The sequence below is a fragment of the Staurois parvus genome, unplaced genomic scaffold (genome assembly GCF_062004578.1).
Source record: "Staurois parvus isolate SC_StPar_1 unplaced genomic scaffold, SC_StPar_1.0 ptg000013l, whole genome shotgun sequence".
Lineage (NCBI taxonomy): Eukaryota > Metazoa > Chordata > Amphibia > Anura > Ranidae > Staurois > Staurois parvus.
This window is the reverse complement of record NW_028317809.1, coordinates 16,896,631-16,915,919: the sequence shown is the minus strand read 5'-3', so window position 1 is coordinate 16,915,919 and position 19,289 is coordinate 16,896,631. Positions and strand designations below refer to the sequence as shown.

General features: G+C 40.9%; 1 protein-coding gene across 1 annotated transcript in view; it reads right to left on the bottom strand.

The window, feature by feature from the left end:
• FRAS1 (Fraser extracellular matrix complex subunit 1) overlaps positions 1–19,289 on the bottom strand; it is a 680,896-nt gene that overhangs the window by 154,808 nt on the left and 506,799 nt on the right. The window contains exons 34-36 of the mRNA XM_089676214.1: positions 9,049–9,186; positions 7,781–7,813; positions 3,483–3,614 (exon numbers count right to left, since the gene is read on the bottom strand). Of these exons, the coding sequence (XP_089532340.1) occupies positions 3,483–3,614; positions 7,781–7,813; positions 9,049–9,186 (303 nt within the window). The remainder of the gene's footprint in view (positions 1–3,482; positions 3,615–7,780; positions 7,814–9,048; positions 9,187–19,289) is intronic.

The following is a 19,289-nucleotide window of genomic DNA, read 5'->3' as shown; positions in this document are numbered from 1 at the left end:
TCCATTTCCGCCACCCCCCTCTGCCAATCCCTCCACTGGCTTCCGATTGCGCAACGGATCAAATTTAAAATCCTAACACTGACGTACAAAGCTGTCCACCATACTGCCCCGAACTACATCACTGACCTAATATCCAAGTACCGCCCAGCACGCACACTCCGCTCCTCACAAGACCTCCTTCTCTCTAGTTCCCTGGTCTCCTCCTCCCATGCCCGCCTCCAGGACTTCTCCAGGGTGTCACCCATCCTCTGGAACTCCCTTCCCCAACCCATAAGATTATCACCTACTCTCCTCTCCTTTAGGCGCACCCTGAAAACCCATCTCTTCAGGGAAGCCTACCTCACCCCCTGCTAACTTGCTGACCTCCTCCACTCTTCCTACCACTCCATCCCCCACAGCTATCTCCTCCTGTACCACTATCCCATCCCTTCTAGATTGTAAGCTCGAAAGAGCAGGGCCCTCAATCCCCTCATGTTTTGCATTGTATTGGTATTGTTCTGTCACATGTTCTGTCCCCCTTTGTAATGTACAGCGCTGAGTGAACTATTGGCGCTTTATAAATACTGTATAATAATAATAATAATAATCTATTGCCATTGTGAGGTCAGGCACATGTTGGATGAGAAGGCCAGGCTTGCAGTCTCCACTCTAATTCATCCCAAATGTGTTCTATTAGTTTGAGGTCAAGACTCTGTGCAGGACAGTCAAATTCCTTCACCCCAAACTTGCTTATCCATGTCTTTATGAAGCTTGCTTTGTACACTGGTGCACAGTCATGTTGGAAAAGGAAGGGGCTATCCCCAAACTGTTCCCACAAAGTTGGGAGCATGAAATTGTCCAAAATGTCTTGCTATGCTGACGCCTTAAGAGTTCCTTTCACTGGAACTAAGGGGCCAAGCTCAACCCCTGAAAAACAACCTGACACCATAATCCCCCCTCCACCAAACTTTACACTTGGCACAATGCAGTCAGGCAAGTACCGTTCTCCTGGCAACCGCCAAACCCAAAGACATCCATCGGAATGCCAGACAGAGAAGCAAGATTTGTTACTCTAGAGAACACATCTCCACTGCTCTAGAGTCCAGTGGCGGTGTGCTTTACACTACCGCATTTGATGCTTTGTATTGCACTTGGTGATGTAAGGCTTGGATACAGCTGCTCAGCCATGGAATCCTATTCCATGAAGCTCTCTACACACTCTTGTGATAATCTGAAGGCCATATGAAGTTTGAGGTTCTTTAGCTATTGACTCTGCAGAAAGTTGGCAACTTCTGCGCACTGTGCGCTACAGCATGCGCTGACCCCACTCTGTCATTTTATGTGGCCTACCACTTCGTGGCTGAGTTTCTGTTGTTCCCAGTTGCTTCCTCATTGTTATAATACCACTAACAGTTGACCATGGAATATTTACAGTAGTAGTAAGGAAATTTCACTGATGGAGTTAATGCACAGGTGGCAACCTATTACGGTACCACGCTTGAATTCACGGAGCTCCTGAGAGCAACCCATTCTTTCACAAATGTTAGTAGGAGCAGCTTGCATGCCTAGGTGCTTGACATTATACACCTGTGGTCATGGAGGTGATTGGAACACCACTATATATTGGTAATATAATATAGTGTGTATATATACAGTATAAAGATATGTGTGTGTATATATATATATATATTGCTATTTAGGTAAATGTTTTATTTATTAGGATTTCATAAGATTTATTTATTTCGCAAGAGGAGTACATGTATTTTCACTGGTGTTGGGTCACTATGTGAGTTGCCCAAATTAATTTGGTTAGTTCTTCGTAGTGATTTATATTAAGGTAGAAATCAATTGTAAGAGTCACAAGTTGGTGATAGCAGCAGTGTTTTTCTTTTTTCTCTCGTGGGATATAGGAGAGTTTGTAGCAGCACAGGGGCTCTCCTTTTACTCACTCAACTATACATGCATTCAAAGAATAAAAAAAAATTAAAAACAACCAAAATAAAATCAGGTACAGATGCCAGTCAGTATAATGTACAAAATGAATTTACTTCTTTAAAGAGCAAAATGTTTTCAAAACTGTATGGATGAAATACAGACACACATCAGATTATGGCTTTAATTTCCAAACCTGCAATGAAAAGTGCCAGCTTGGATCTAAGTGAATGCTATGGACAGTCTCAATTTAATTTCCTTTGACTTACTTTATTAAATTCTGTATGCTTATACAAGAGTCTGTGACACAGAAGAAATTATTTTTGCTATGATGTTTTTTTGTTTATCTGGCTTAATATATACAGTATATCACATAAGGGAGTACACCCCTCACATTTTTGGAAATATTTTATTATATCTTTTCATGTGACAACACTGAAGAAATTACACTTTGCTGCGATGTAAAGTAGTGAGTGTACAGCTTGTATAACAGTGTAAATTTGCTGTCCCCTCAAAATAACTTATAACAGAGCCATTAATGTCTAAACCGCACACTGCATCAATTTGGTCTGCTTGGCTGTCGACCAAGAAGGAAGCCTCTTCTAAAGATGATGCACAAGAAAGCCTGCAAACAGTTTGCTGAAGACAAGCAGACTAAGGACATGAATTACTGGAACCATGTCCTGTGGTCTGATGAGACCAAGATTATTTGGTTCAGATGGTGTGAAGCATGTGTGGCGGCAACCAGGTGAGGAGTACAAAGACAAGTGTGTCTTGCCTACAGTCAAGCATGGTGCTGGGAGTGTCATGGTCTGGGGCTGCATGAGTGCTGCTGGCACTGGGGAGCTACAGTTCACTGAGGGAACCATAAATGCCAACATGTACTATGACATACTGAAGCAGAGCATGATCCCCTCCCTTCGGAGACTGGGCCACGGCAGTATTCCAACATGATAATGACCCCAAACACACCTCCAAGACAACTACTGCCTTGCTAAAGAAGCTGAGGGTAAAGGTGATGGACTGGCCAAGCAAGTCTCCAGACCTAAACCCTATTGAGCATCTGTGGGGCAGCCTCAAACGGAAGGTGGAGGAGCACAAGGTCTCTAACATCCACCAGCTCTGTGATGTCGTCATGGAGGAGTGGAAGAGGACTCCAGTGGAAACCTGCGAAACTCCATGCCCAAGAGGGTTAAGGCAGTGTTGGAATATAATGGTGGCCACACAAAATATTGACACTTTGGGCCCAATTTGGACATTTTCACTTAGGGGTGTACTCACTTTTGTTGCCAGCGGTTATGACATTAATGTCTGTGTGTTATTTTGAGGGGACAGCAAATTTACACTGTTATACAAGCTGTACACTCACTACTTTACATTGTACTAAAGTGTCATTTCTTCAGTGTTGTCACAGTGTTGTCACATGAAAAGATATATTAAAATATTTACAAAAATGTGAGGGGTCTACTGACTTCTATGAGATACTGTATGTGTCTCTTTTCACCCTTTCAGGCTAAACACATGTCTGATAGGACGTAGAGGAATTTAGAAGTAAACTGTTTGTCTCTAACCAATAGGAGTTCTTCCTCCTTGCGTGACCTCAAGAAAAGGAGCAGTGATCTGGAACACCGGAGGCTGTTGATCATTTGAAAGCAAATGGATAGTAAATGGCATCTCAGCTGTAGTAAACTCTCCATCTGAAACTGAAGGGAAGAATGTTTAATGTCACTCAAAAGATTTAATATGCAATATAAATGTCAGACTATCTCACTTTATGTACTTAATTTATACTATGACAGCATACAAAACATAATTCATTCTGGTCAACGCTGCAAAACAATGTGCTTTATATTTTATTTCACTGCTCCTAGCAATAAAATATTTCAATATATGACATTTAAAAGTGTCACTGTTATTGAACTGGGCCTAAGCATACATTTCAGGCAGTAAATGCATTTATAACTATGGTCCTATATTTGTAAGCATGTTTTTTTTCTCTGGACTTTGCGAATGGCATAAAAGTTAAGTGAGAGAGTAAAAAAGTAAAAGAAATATCATTGATTTGACGCAATTGTAGTATTATTGAATATAAATGCAGTAGATGTGTAAGGGGAGAGGGTACCCATGTATCAATCTATCTCTAGATACAGCACAGGCCAGGTAATGTATTTCTGTACATTTTGGATTGAAAGAGAAATTGTGAGGATAGCAATTTGGTAGCTACCATAACCTGGTTTGTAAAGATCCAAGTTTCAGAGTTGTCATCATTATCCTGACTTTATTGACTAGTGGGTAAATGACCTGGAACTTACATGAAGTCAGAAAGGTGTTAGCACAGGGGTGGGCAAACTTTTTGACTTGAGGGCCGCAATGGGTTCATATATTGGACCCGGGGGCCGGACCAAGAGTAGATGAATGATGTGTATGTGTCATCCATAGTAAGTATAGTAATATTCCCCCATAGTAAGCATAGTAAATAATCCCCCATATAGTAATTCATCCCCCATAGTAATTCATCCCCCATATAGTAATTCGTCCCCCATATAGCAATTCGTCCCCCATATAGCAATTCGTCCCCCATATAGCAATTCATCCCCCATATAGTAATTCATCCCCCATATAGTAATTCATCCCCCATAGTAATTCATCCCCCACATAGTAATTCATCCCCCATATAGTAATTCATCCCCCATAGTAATTCATCCCCCACATAGTAATTCATCCCCCACATAGTAATTCATCCCCCATATTAATTCATCCCCCATATAGTAATTCATCCCCCATATAGTAAGTCCCCCATATAGTAAGTCCCCCATATAGTAATTCATTCCCCATATAGTAAGTCCCCCATATAGTAATTCATTCCCCATATAGTAAGTCCCCCATATAGTAATTCATTCCCCATATAGTAAGTCCCCCATATAGTAATTCATTCCCCATAAAGTCCCCCATATAGTAATTCATTCCCCATATAGTAAGTCCCCCATATAGTAATTCATTCCCCATAAAGTAAGTCCCCCATATAGTAATTCATTCCCCATAAAGTAAGTCCCCCATATAGTAATTCATTCCCCATATAGTAAGTCCCCCATATAGTAATTCATTCCCCATATAGTAAGTCCCCCATATAGTAATTCATTCCCCATATAGTAAGTCCCCCATATAGTAAGTCCTCCATATAGTAATTCATTCCCCATATAGTAAGTCCCCCATATAGTAATTCATTCCCCATATAGTAAGACCCCCATATAGTAATTCATCCCCCATATAGTAAGTCCCCCATATAGTAATTCATTCCCCATATAGTAAGTCCCCCCTATAGTAATTCATTCCCCATATAGTAAGTCCTCCATATAGTAATTCATTCCCCATATAGTAAGTCCCCCATATAGTAATTCATTCCCCATATAGTAAGTCCCCCATATAGTAATTCATTCCCCATATAGTAAGTCCCCCATATAGTAAGTCCCCCCTGTGTCAATTCACTTACCTTTGCTCCTCCGCGCGTTCCTCTCGTATTCCCGCGCCGTTCTGGTCTTCAGGGAGGACTGTGAGAGAAGAGTTCGTCACGCTGCCCCGCCTACATCCTGGCTGCCCCGCCTACATCCTGACAGCTGCAGAGTCCTGACGCCCGAGAGGAGGGAGGGGGCGGCCATCCTAGAGGGGGGGCGGCCATCCGAGAGGAGGGGAGGGGAGAGGAGGAGAGGAGGTCGCCCGCCCGCCCGCCCGAGAGGAGGGAGGGGAGCGGGCGCCCGGCACACAGGAGAGCCGCATCTATTGTAAAGAGCCGCGGCTTGCCGACCACTGGCCTTGCGGGAGCCTAGCTCCGCGGGCCGGATTAAAAGGTCCGCCGGGCCGTATACGGCCCGCGGGCCGTAGTTTGCCCATTGCTGTGTTAGCACCTGTTTTAGGCCAATAAATTGCTAGGTGGTAAAATAAGGATCAAAACGTACAAAATTATATTTTGAGTGAATGTTGCGCCCCTAATTAATATTATTGTAAAGTTATTGCAAATATGAACAAACACAATTTATCACTAAAGCAATTTAATAAAATTGAAAAAATAGAACATAATATCTTTTAGTGATAACTGAATGTGATCAAAAAAACAAAATGTGATCAAAAAAACATATATCATAAATACAGGAAAAAAAAAGTCTCTGGTGATGAAAAAAGTGACAAATCCCAATAATGTGATTCAAGATAAATAATTGCAATTTCCAGTGATTCCTTATTGTGATTAGGTTATGCGCTCACCTCCTTTTTTAGCTTATAAAAGGCTTACTGCGCTTTTTGTTCACACATGGAACTTTGAATCCTGTGTTGCACTGTACGCGTTACGCCGCAGGTCACGCGGCTTCATCAGGAGGTTGTCAATCACAACCCCGATAAAGCCGTGTGACCTGCGGTGTACCGCGTAGGGGAGGGGCTACGACGTCACTCAGCACCCGTGGACGGCGAGTTTACACTCTGTGCGGCGCACACAGTGATCTATATTGTTTTTAACAAAAGCGATTTTATACTTGACTTAATGTGAGTGCATTTGGGCACAAAATAAAGCATTTGAAACCTTAAAAGGATAAGGCACTATCTTTATATTTCTTTCCTACTGAGGAACATCTAAGGAGGAGGTAAAGAGTAGCAGAAGGAGTGAGAAATCCCTGCGGGGATAGTGGCAAATGAGGAAAGGAGTACTGGGAAACAATTGAGAGATACCCACCACTCTTCATACGGTGCAACACAGGATTCAAAGTTCCATGTGTGAACAAAAAGCGCAGTGAGCCTTTTATAAGCTGAAAAGGAGGTGAGCGCATAACCTAATCACAATAAGGAATCACTGGAAATTGCAATTATTTATCTTGAATCACATTATTGGGATTTGTCAAGTTTTTCATCACCAGAGACTTTTTTTTTCTGTATTCACGATATATGTTTTTTTGATCACATTTTGTTTTTTTGATCACATTATGTGTTTGGGACTATTACTATTCAGTTATCACTAAAAGATTAGGGGCGCGACATTCACTCAATATATTTTTGTACTGTATACACACATGGTCAGAGGATGTGTTTGATGTCAGAGAACCTCATATAACTATAACAAGTGGCTCACAAGTAATATTTAATTTAAAAGGATCAAGAGGTCCTGTAGCTATACACTTAAAAGCCAAATCTACAATTGCAGTTTTAATACATCTATCCTCCAAGGTTCCCTTTCATTTCCTATTGTGGAAGTTTATGTCAACAGTTTCCTTGCTAATAACTATGATTTTTTTAAACACTATAGACACAATTTACATGGGTAAAACATCTGCGGAGTAAATTAAGGTTTGCAATATCCGGCACATGGCTAAAACAAAGAGCCTTATCATTGTGCTAAAGCTTTTTAAATTAAGCTTTAAGGCCCTTTACAGATGTGAATTCAGTCTGGTTCTGTCTGTCAATTTTTCAGACAGATCTAGACTATACCATAATGTATGTGTATGTGGAGGCAGATGTAAACGGAGAGGCAGATGCAAATGGACAGGCAGATGTAAATGGGCATGGCTTACATCTGAGTCAGGCAGTCCGTTAATGTCCGCAGAAAACAAATGGAAAAGGTCTGCCTAATTTTTTGGGGACATAAACACATGTAAACTGATGTCGTCGTTTACTTCCATTCTGTTTTTGTATTTTTTTTTATGCAAAAACATTTATTTTTATACTTTTATTCAACTATGACAAAAAAAACCCCAAAAAAACAAAAGACATGTAAAAAGCAGATGTGTAAGTATTCATCCGTTTTTAGTAAGCAAAAAAACATGATTGAACTGAGGATTCCAATGTAAAAGAACCCTTAACTTTAATAATATTGCACTGTTTGAATTACCTGTGAAGAAGAAATTGACAGTCTCTGGGAGTCCTACAATATACAAAATACAGACATTAGATTTAGAGTGGCAACAGAAGTGAAAAAAGCTATAGTATGCAATACAATCATGCAAAAAGAAAACATAGTAGAAATAAATAAAGAAATGAGGCGTAAACTATAATAATGGGTGGAGTCTATTTACTTACAAACACAATCTTTCAGCTTATATCAGCCTACCTTTTAAGAACTCACAGTAGACACAGTCTATATTCAAATTCCAATTTAAAATTCCAACTACTGATAACCTCTTTTCAGTGATTTGCTTCTTTAAAGTCTACACCGGCAACGATTTAGGCTTTGAAATGGCAACTCGCTAAGAAGTAGTTCACCTTTACAGAAAAAACATGGACACTGGACAACTCTCCCCCTGGTCCCTGCTGTACTTGCCTCCAGGCTGTCAGCATCTCCATAGCTGGTCCAGTGTTCCAGAGACTGTGAAATCCCTGCCCTTCTTCATCTTCTCCATGCAGCGGGTGCACCAGATTGATTCTGACTGGCTAGCGCTGTCACAATTAATCAATCCGGCCCATCCCTGGTGCTGTGGCACGAGAAAAAGGGAGAACAGCAGGTATTTCAAATCCTTGTAGGCAAGTACAGCAGGGACCTGGAGGGGAGAGGGTGTCTGGTGTTAGTACACCTTTACATTTTTTCTGTGAACTAACGCTTTAAATTGTAGTGTTGTAACTAAGGCTGGCCATACGTTATACAATTTTCTTGTACAATTTTCCTTTAGGTTTACCAAAACCATATAATATGAGGTCAAACCTAAACACTTTCAATTTGAATGTAATCAGGCAGGCCCTTGCACTAAATCGTTGAAGGTAAATCTAAGGAAATTGAATGAAAAATTTGTATAATGCACGGCCAGCTTAAGGAGGTATGGAGCTATGTGAGCAACTCTTTCCAGTGTTGTCTGATCATCTCAGTAACTTCAGTAAGCAATGATAAAAAATGAGCTGTTTTCCCTTCAGTTACAACATATTACAAACCATTAAATGCCAGGAAACAAACTTTCTTTTTTTATTACCAATACTCCAATTTTTTTGACTGTAGATTGTGCTGAAAAAGGTTAATTCTACTACTAGTTTGGCATAGACTCTGAACTTTGTGATGCCTGATAGGAGCTTGCTGGATTTACTGTTCTGGATCCAGAAGTCATCACAATCTGCTGTATTATGCTTAATAGTACTCACATGCCTCATAGGTTAACAGAAAGGTAATTTTACCTGTGAAAGAAAAGTCCATAATCTCTCTCATGTGTGGTGCTGCTCTTGGTGGTCGGTAAATAATATTTCCTTGATTTATGTCAGCTTGTGTAAAGTACCTTACAGGGAATTGTGGCCTCTCTTTGTGCTCCAAGGTACCTTCAAATTGATAGGAAAGAGAAGGGAACATTTTTAATCAATCCTTTTCAGCTTGAAATCTGAATATTTTATTATGACTGCCTTTTTCTAAAATTCATACCCTACTGAAAGGAAGGAGAATTCATCATTTACCACACATAGTGGTAACATTCTGAAAGGATAAAGTCCTAACATGTTTTAAATTAGTCAGTATTCCTAATTTATTTTAAAATGCTTCTCTTGAGCTTTGTAAACAGCAGGTGTGGAGAGTAGTGAAAGAATTCAACATTTAGGTCAAGTTATAGACATATTTAGACAAATCTGCTCTGTGAAGGTGGGAAGACACTGTGGTTGATTTACTAAAACCAGAGAGTGCTAAATCTGTTGCAGCTGTGCATGGTAGCCAATCACATTCTAACTTTAGCTTGTTCAGTTAAGTTTAGTCAATAAAACCTGAAAGCTAATTGGTTTCTATGAAGAACTGCACCACTTTTTTCTCCAGTTTTAGTAAATCAACCTAAAAGACTTGGAAATAATCTGAAAGTACCTATCTATAGGCAATCAGACACATTCACGACTACAGGAGGATAAAGCTTCAAGATAATCTACTAAAAAAAACTGTGTGTAAAGAACTTGAATAATGTTGAGTAATTGTGCATAAAGGTACAAAACAGTATACTGTAGACAAGTAAAATTCTTCATCATTACCAGTGTTTATTGCCAGTATTATTTACTCCCATTTATATCAGCACTGTGCACTATTTTTGTTTTAAACTGAGGAAAGTGCCATAAAATCGTCTTCTAAAATCTGGTCAAGTGATTCTTTTACAGCGCAAAAATCAAACAGACAATGGTGATGAAAAAATTAAAAACCAATAGTGATAAAGCAATAAAACATTCACTGTCCCAAATAAATGGTGATTAAGTGCTCCAATAAAAAATGGCGCCAAAAAGAAATGTGTTCTTTAAATGATATCCCCACACCATCCGTGATCACCTACTGGTACAATCCACACTCACCAGATTTGATGGACTTTTATGGACTTGTAAGGCTTAAGAGTCAAACAAGCTTTTATTGGTGAAGTGTGTTCCCAGGAATAAACCAGATTCAGAGCAGAAATGCTTGCTTAATCTTCAACAACCATCAAATGGACAGATGAGATGCAAAAAACAAGGGGGACACTAATAGTGTAATACTCTTTTATTCAATTAAAACCAAAGTATTATTGCACTCGCATGTCATAAGACAATAAGGGCTTTAAATGGTATAAAACTTTGTGATTCCCACATCAATAAGTATTAGACTGGTAGTTCCCACATAAATAGGAAATAGACCGGCAACTGTGTGATTCCCACATCAATAGATAATAGACCGGCAACTGTGTGATCCCACATCAATAGGTGATAGACCAGCAACAATAGCTCCGGAGCTCCGCTGATGGCATGCAATCCACTCACCGGATGTGACGTCACAAAGCCCTCGCCGGAACCAGAAATTACGTTGAGGCGTTTCGCCCCTCCTCCAGAGCGTTCTCATAGACAACCATCTCCAGTTCCTGCTCACAAGATATACCCAACCACTACTCCTCCCACCTTTGTGACTCACTTCTCATTAACGATATCGGCTTCACAGCCTCCCACCCTCACGACTCACTTCCTATACTGGCTTCAAATCCTAAATTAAACATAACTTCCTGACACTCTCACTATGGCCAATATACAAAACATATATACAAAGAGTATATACTTACAAAATACATAAATGAATATAAAAATGACCAATTAATTCATGAATTAATATAAAAAAATGAATCAATCATAAATCTTAGGAAAACAAGAGACCAGGTAAAAGATATAGATAGGGAGGAACTGTTAAAAAAGAAAAAGAAGAAAGGAGATGATTATGGGTTGGCCTTTATTACAGGATTTTCTAAACAATATAGGCTAGTTGAAAATATATTTAGAAATCATTGGCCGATTCTATTGCAGAATTATATACTGGGAAGGATTTTGCCCAAAAAACCCAGGTTCATCTATAAATAACCACCCACTCTTAGGAATAAACCTGTGAAATGTCCCTGATCCTCCATGTAAAAAGGCTACTTTTTTAGATCAAGTGGGTTTCGTTAAATGTGGGAGGTGTCTACGTGTAGCACATTGAGGAATAATAATAATTAAAAAAAAAACAAAAACGAATTTTCAGTCCTATACCGAAGGTGAAACTTTTAAAATAAAAAAATGTGTTTCATGTGCAAGTACTCACGTCACCTACCTTCTAGAATATCCCTGCCAATTTTAGTATGTAGGGATAACTACTAGAAAGCTTGCTGCACGGCTTAGTGAACATACATGGAACATCAAAAAAAGGTTTTAAACACCATAGCCTTTCTTATCACTGTAGGAAATTCCACAATAGGGATCCATCTTTGTTGAAATTTTGTGGGATAGACAGGATTGAACCTCACTGGCGTGGTGGGGATTTAACCACCTCCGGCCTGCCATATATTCCAATGACGGGCGCAAGGTGGTTCTCTCGTTCTGGGAGGACTTCATATGACATCCTCCCATTCTCACTGCGCATGCGCAACTCAGGGAGCGCGCAGCACGGCGATTGGCGGTGCGCTGTGTCCCTCGGACACAGCGGATCACCGATCTACGGAAGGAGCCAAAGATGTCGGCTCGGTCATGTGATCAGCTGTGTCCAATCACAGCTGATCACATGTAAACAGGGAAATGCTGGTTATCGGCATTTCTCTCCTCTCGAGCTGTCACGCTGACAGCTCGAGAGGAGAGGAGAGCCAGTAATCGTCATTCCGCGGAGGGGACATGTACACTGATCATCAGGGCACTGATGATCAGTGTGGCCCCAGAAGTGCCACCTGTCAGTGTCCATCAGCGCCAGCTTTCAGTGCTGAACAGTGCCACGTGCCAGTGCCCATCAGTGCCACATCAATGCCACATATCAGTGCCTACCAGTGCACATCAATGTCACCTATCAGTGCCAGTCAGTGCCACCTATCAATGCCAATCAGTGCCACCTATCAGTGCTGCCAATCAGTGCCACCTATCAGTACCAGTCAGTGCTGCCTATCAGTGTGCATCAGTGCCGCCTATCAGTGCCCGTCAGTGCCGCCTATCAGTGCCAGTCAGTGCCACCTATCAGTGCCAGTCATTGCCACCTTTCAGTGCCGCCTATCAGTGCCATATAGCAGTGCTGCCTTTTAGTGTCCATCAGTGATGCCTGTCAATGCCCATCAGTGCCACCTACCAGTGCCTCCTCATCAGTGCCCATCAGTGCCACCTATCAGTGTCCATCAGTGCAGCCTATCAGTGCCCATCACTGCAGCCTCATTAGCGCACATCAGTGAAGGAGAAAAATCACTTATTTACTAAATTTTATAACAAAAACTAAGAAAAAACTTTTTTTTTCAAAATTTTCAGCGGTTTTTGGTTTGTTTAAGAAAAAATAAAAAACCCAGGGGTGATTAAATGCCACCAAAAAAAAGCTCTATCTGTCACGAAAAAATTATAAAAATTTCATATGGGTACAGTGTTGCATGACCGCGCATTTGTCATTCAAAGTGTGACAGCGCTGAAAGCTGGAAATTGGCCTGGGCAGGAAGGGGGTATAAGTGCCCTGTAGGCAAGCGGTTAAGGAAGGCAATCTCGCAGAATAAAATAAAATGGATCCTCAGATTGGATACTTTAGCCCGTAAGGGGTTAAATGTAGATATAGACTTAAATAGTTTTTTGTCAAATTGGTAATCAAATTATTATGTGTACCTGAATTATGTTTAAGGTCTGATTTTATTCATTATATCTTTGTTGGAGTATACATAATTTTAGCAATAAAATAGTAGGGGGGGGGGGTTTATTCTTATTTCTTGGTAATATATATTAATTTAATTTGTTAATTTTAATTTAGTTTTATGATTGATTCATTTTTTTATATTAATTCATGTATTAATTGGTAGTTTTTATATTCATTTATGTATTTTAAAAGTATATACTCTTTGTATATATTTTTTTGTATATTGGCCATAGTGAGAGTGTCAGGAAGTGATGTTTAATTTAGGATTTGAAGCCGGTATGCTCAAATAGGAAGGGAGTCGTGAGGGTGGGAGGTTGTGAAGCCGTTATAGTTAATGAGAAGCGAGTCACAAAGGTGGGAAGATTAGTGGTTGGGTAGATCTTGTGAGCAGGAACCGGAGATGGTTGTCTGTGAGAACGCCCTGGCGGAGGGGAGAAACGCGTCGACATAATTCTGGTTCTGGCGAGGGCTTTGTGACGTCACGTCCGGTGAGTGGAATGCATGCATCAGTGGAGCTCCGGAGCCATTGTTGCCGGTCTATCACCTATTGATTTGGGAATCACACAGTTGCCAGTCTATTTCCTATTGATGTGGGAACTACAAAGTGTTGCCGGTCTAATAATAATAGTGCAATAATACTTTTGTTTTAACCGAATAAAAGAGTATTACACTATTAGTGTCCCCCTTGTTTTTTGCATCTCATCTGTCCATGTGATGGTCCTTGGAGATTATAAAGCAAGCATTTTCTACTCTGAATCTGGTTTATTCCTGGGAACACACTTCACCAATAAAAGCTTGTTTGACTCTTAAACCCTACAAGCTAAGTCCATTGACTCTGGTGAATGTGGATTGTACTGGAAGGTGATCACGGATGGTGTGGGGATATCATTTAAAGAACACATTTCGTTTTGGCACTGTTTTTTATTGGAGCACTTAATCACCATTTATTTGGGACAGTGAACTTTTTATTGCTTCATCACTACTAATTTTTAATTTTTTCATCACCATTGTCTGTTTGATTTTTGCGCTGTAATACTATATTTTATTTTTATAATTGATTCTTTTGATTTGCTTCCTATATCAAAAGTTTATAACTTGATATAGTTACTTGATACTGGGAGTTTATTCTCTGCAAAAATGTCACAGGCAGGAATTCTGCAGCCAATCAGAACAAGACTTGCTAAAGTTACTACAGGGACTGCACCTCCCATACACACTTTGAGCTGTTGCAACACTGGAACTGGCAGAATGGCTATGATGCCACAGGTAAACGCCACAGGAAATGCTACTAAGAATGACACCAAGAATGTTGGCTGAATAGAACAGTATAAATAGTAAAGTACATTGAGTGGGGAATAGGATTGCCAGAGAAGAAAATTATATTTGTCATGACTTTTCCCTGTAAATGCTAGCACCATACAATAAACAAAACTGACTGAATATCCTGCAAAAAAATCAAGAAAGAGCACTAAAGTGAATTCTGATTGATTGTTGACTCACTTACCTGTTCCATGCTTAAGTACCAGGATTTTCCCTCTGTGTGTAGCCGTAGGCTCTAGCTGATCGCAGAGTGGGCATGGGCTGTTTATGCAACACATCTACACACTAGCAGCAGGACTCCCAGTGTTCTTTTAAAGTGTTTTCCTGTGCTTCCAGTTATCTTTTACATTTTCTAGTGTGTTCCAAGTGTGTCCCAGCCCGCTTCCTGCCCTGTGAATCCTGTTCTCCAGTGCTGCAAGGGAGTTTCACCTGCATAGCTGTGGCCAGCTTGGGTGAGTTGAAGAACCACAACATCGGTGTCACCTGCACCGTAACATCTCCACTTCTAGGAGCTCTACTGAAGACCAGGTTGTACCTTAGATTCTGCACCTCGGTCCTTTTCAGGACTCTCACTATTGCTAAGTGAGCATGCATGCCGAACTCTATGAGGGAGATTTACTAAAAGTGGTGCACACAGAATCTGGTGCAGCTGTGCATAGTAACCAATCAGCTTTCAGATTTTATTGCCAAAGCTTAATTGAACATACTGCACCAGATCTTCTGTGCTCCAGTTTTAGTAAATATCCCCCTCTGTGTCATCTCTGTAGCTGTTGCCACTATCTGCTCTGTTGCCCCCTAGTGGAAGCAGATTCCCAAGTATTTACAGTTTTCTCAGACCAACATGCTTAAGTCTTCACATCAACCTGCGGATCCAAACACCAATCGCTTCTAAAGACTTTCTGCCTATGAGACCACCCAAGTTCAGATGGCGTGTCACCTCCATGCTTTTGTGGGTATCAGAAGGCCTGTCACGAAATTGTGAACCAATGCAACATCCACTCTGAACTACAGCCACAGCATTTCCATTCTGACCATACTAAGGTGGCTTATGCTGTGTCCCTGCTCTCTGGGGATGCTTTGGCTGCTCCATTATAAGAAAGATTTGATCCAGTTGCTAACAGCATAATAGCATTCTTAACTTCCTTCAGGAAAGTTTTCAATGAAGCTGCTTGAGCCTCCTCCACAACAAGTGCCTCTTTCGGCTCCGTTAAGGTCCCCTTACAGTGGGGCAGTCTGCCATTCAATTTCACACTTGTGGCAGAGCTCTCCTGGAACAATGAAGCTCTCACAGCTACCTACTGGCAAGGCCTAGCAGAATGCATTAAGGATGAACTGGCAGACTAAGAAATTCCTACCAATGTGGATAATCTTGTCTCTCTGGGTATCCAGATTGACAATCACTTCCAAGTGTGTGCCCAGCAGTGCAAAGCCTACATGGCTTGTTTGGTTCCAAATTTCCAGTGTCCCTTCAAACCACCTAAGGTCACCCCTCTGCATCCCCTAGAGCATTCTATACAATTGGGCTGCCTGTGCTTTTTTTAGGGGAAAGAACCAGCTCTCAAGGTCTCTATTTACTGCAGCCAAAAAATAAAACTTTTTTAACACCTTCCTGCCAGGCCTATAGCAGATTGATGGCCTGGCAGGACACTCCTCGTTGTGACTGGGCGTCATATGATGTTCTGTCAAAAGCAGCAGCTCACGCAGCAGCGCAATCTGTCACTGGCTGTGTAGATGTATCACTACATCGGACCATTGCCAGTGTCATGTGACCGCTGTGACCAATCACAGCAGATCACATGTCAATTGTATACAATGGATGGCTTCCTGTCATTATTATTATACAGGATTTATATAGCGCCAACAGTTTGCTCAGCGCTTTACAATATAAAGTAATTCAAATCATTGTATACAATTGTGTTGCTAGGTGTGATTGCTCAAACCAGTCACATGGTACAAACAGGGCCAATCACAGACCATCTATATCATGTGATGAGCTTTCCTCAATCACAGCTAATCACAACAAAAGACTGAATGAATCAGTTTCATTCTGTAACAATGATTGCAAATACATTGATATTAGCAATCATAATGTGTAAAAACAAATCCTGATCACTTGCTCAGAGTAGTTCAATGTTACTATGGTAACACTGTATTGCTTTGGTCACAGTGTTTTGAAGAAAAAAATAGTAAAAAAAGAAAAAATTATGTAATAGAGAATTTTGAAAACAAAAAGTAATTATTATTATTATTTTTTTTTTTTACATACTGTCACCAGTCAAGTGTCCCTGATCTGGACTGGTGACAATATGTTAAAAAACAAATTGTGATTTTTTTTATTTTTTTCAATTTCTAAATTTTCCAAAAAATTGTAACAAAAAATAACCACCTCCAAAAAACTCACCATGTCTCTTACTAAATACCTTGGACTGTCTATTTTCCAAAAATAGGTAATTTGGGGGGTATTTGTACTATACTGGCATTTTTGCGCCTCAAGAAATGAGATTGGCTGTCAGTATATTGATTGATCGATTGTCAGATATATATACCATGGTTTGTGGACTCTATAACTTTCCTACAGACTAAATAATATACACTAATTTGGGATATTTTCACCAAAGACATGTGACAGAATACATTTTGACCTAAATTTATGAAGAAATGTTATTTGTAAAATTTTATAACAAAAACGAAGAAAAATTAGTTGTTTTTTTTGTTGTTTAGCAAAAAATAAAAAACTCAGTGGTGATTAAATACCACAAAAAGAAAGCTCTATTTGTGTGAAAAAAATTATCATATTTTTTTTTTTATGGGTACAGTGTTGCATGACCGCTCAATTGTCATTCAAAGTGCAACAACACTGAAAGCTGAAAATTGGCCTAGGCAGGAAGGGGGTAAAAGTGCCCGGTATTGAAGTGGTTAAACATCGCCCTCAGCGGTCAGGAATTTCCCTAGTCCAGGGGTCTGCAACCTTTAAGACATAAAGAGCCACTTGGACCCGTTTCCGAGAGGGAAAAAAAGACTGGGAGCCGCAAAACCATTGCAACATTTAAAACAAATCCGACACTGCATATATTGCAAAAAGCGCTCTGGTCATGAAGGGGGTTTAAGGGCCCAGTAAGCAAAGGGTTAATCAGGGCCACAGTGTATCGTCATAATCACAATCATAGCCTTAGGCAAGTGGTGAGCAACCTTTTTTTTCAACTGAGCCAAATCTCGCCAAAACCACGATTGAAATTTATTTTGAGAGCCACATTTTTAAAACTGAAAATACATCCCCCATATAGTAATTCATCCCCCATAGTAATTCATCCCCCATATAGTAATTCATCCCCCATAGTAATTCATCCCCCATATAGTAATTCATCCCCCATAGTAATTAATCTCCCATATAGTAATTAATCCCCCATAGTAATTCATCCCCCATATAGTAATTCATCCCCCATATAGTAATGCATCCCCCATAGTAATTCATCCCCCATAGCAATTCATCCCCCCTATAGTAATTCATCCCCCCTATAGTAATTCATCCCCCATATTAAGTCCCCAAGTCCCCCCTGTGTCAATTCACTTACCTTTGCTCCTCGCGTTCCTCTCGCCGTGTTCCCGCGCCGTTCCGGTGTAGCATGAAAATCTGTCTCCTATGAGGATCTGTCCCCCTCAACGTATCTGCGCATGTGCCAGTTTCAGGCATTAGCAGCCGATCGGCGATCTCCGGCACATGCGCAGATACGTCGAGGGGGACAGATCCTCATAGGAGACAGATTTTCATGCTACACCGGTCTTCAGGGCGGACTGTGAGAGGAGCCTAGCGGGAGCCTAGCTCCGCGGGCCGTATTAAAAGGTCCGCCGGGCCATAGTTTGCCCATTGCTGCCCTATTGCCTGTCACCTGGTGGGCAGTGTGCTCCGGAGCCGCAGCCAAGGTGAAAAAGAGCCGCATGCGGCTCTGGAGCCGCGGGTTGCCGACACCCGCCCTAGTCCAATGAGTGTTGAGGACTTGCCACTCTAGGTGACTCATCGAGGTAAACCCAGTGAACCCTTTACTCCTAATTGCTTATGAGTCTTAGAACATAGCACCTACTTCTTAATTGTCTTCTGCAAACACAAGGCAGACCAGCTACCACCCCACAGACCCTATGATTGTACTATTGACTTCATTCTGGATGCCAGCATACAATGAGGTCAGGGGTATCCCTTAAGCCAAGGAAATGTCGGAAAACATAGCGTTAAATCTTCAAAAGGGGTTCATCTGTGCATCCTCCTCCTGAGGCAGGATTCTTTTTTGAGAAAAGGATGGCTCTCTTCAAACTTGTATAGCCTATCAGGGCCTGAATGCCATTGCCATGAAGAACTGCTACCCTTTAGCACTCACTACAGAGGTATTTGACCAACTCTGGGGATCCCAGCTAGGTCTGCACAGGACCTATATTCTCATTTGCATTAAAGAAGGTGATGAATGGAAAACAGCGTTTAGCACCAAGGCTGGCCTTATGAATATTTGGTGATTACTTTTTGGCCTCTGCATTTTTTTCAGTACTTCATGAATGAGATCTTTCATGACCTTTCTTAACATCTGTGTAGTTGTTTACCTGGATGACATACCAATTTTTTTCTCCCTACACACAGGAAACATATCTGTGCAGTTCTGCAGGGCCTTTGGGATAATGACCTTTATGCTAAGGCACAGAACCATCCTTCTGAACTTCTCCAAGTACCCTTTCTAGTCTACATTGTGTTCTAAGGATGGACTTTCCATGGACCTTGAAAAGGTAGGGGCCTTCACTAATTGGCACATTTTGTACCTCTCTCCTTGCTACCTTCAGTTGCTACTTTGGTGGTCATTGTTATTCGAGTGATCTTCAAAGTATACCCACTTCCCATGTTTCCGATAGCTGGGTCCAATTCACCTCACAATTCTGGAGAGGCCTCTGCAAATCCCTGTAAGTCTCCCTTACAGTTTTCCTCTGCCTATCACCCACAATCTAATGGGTAGAC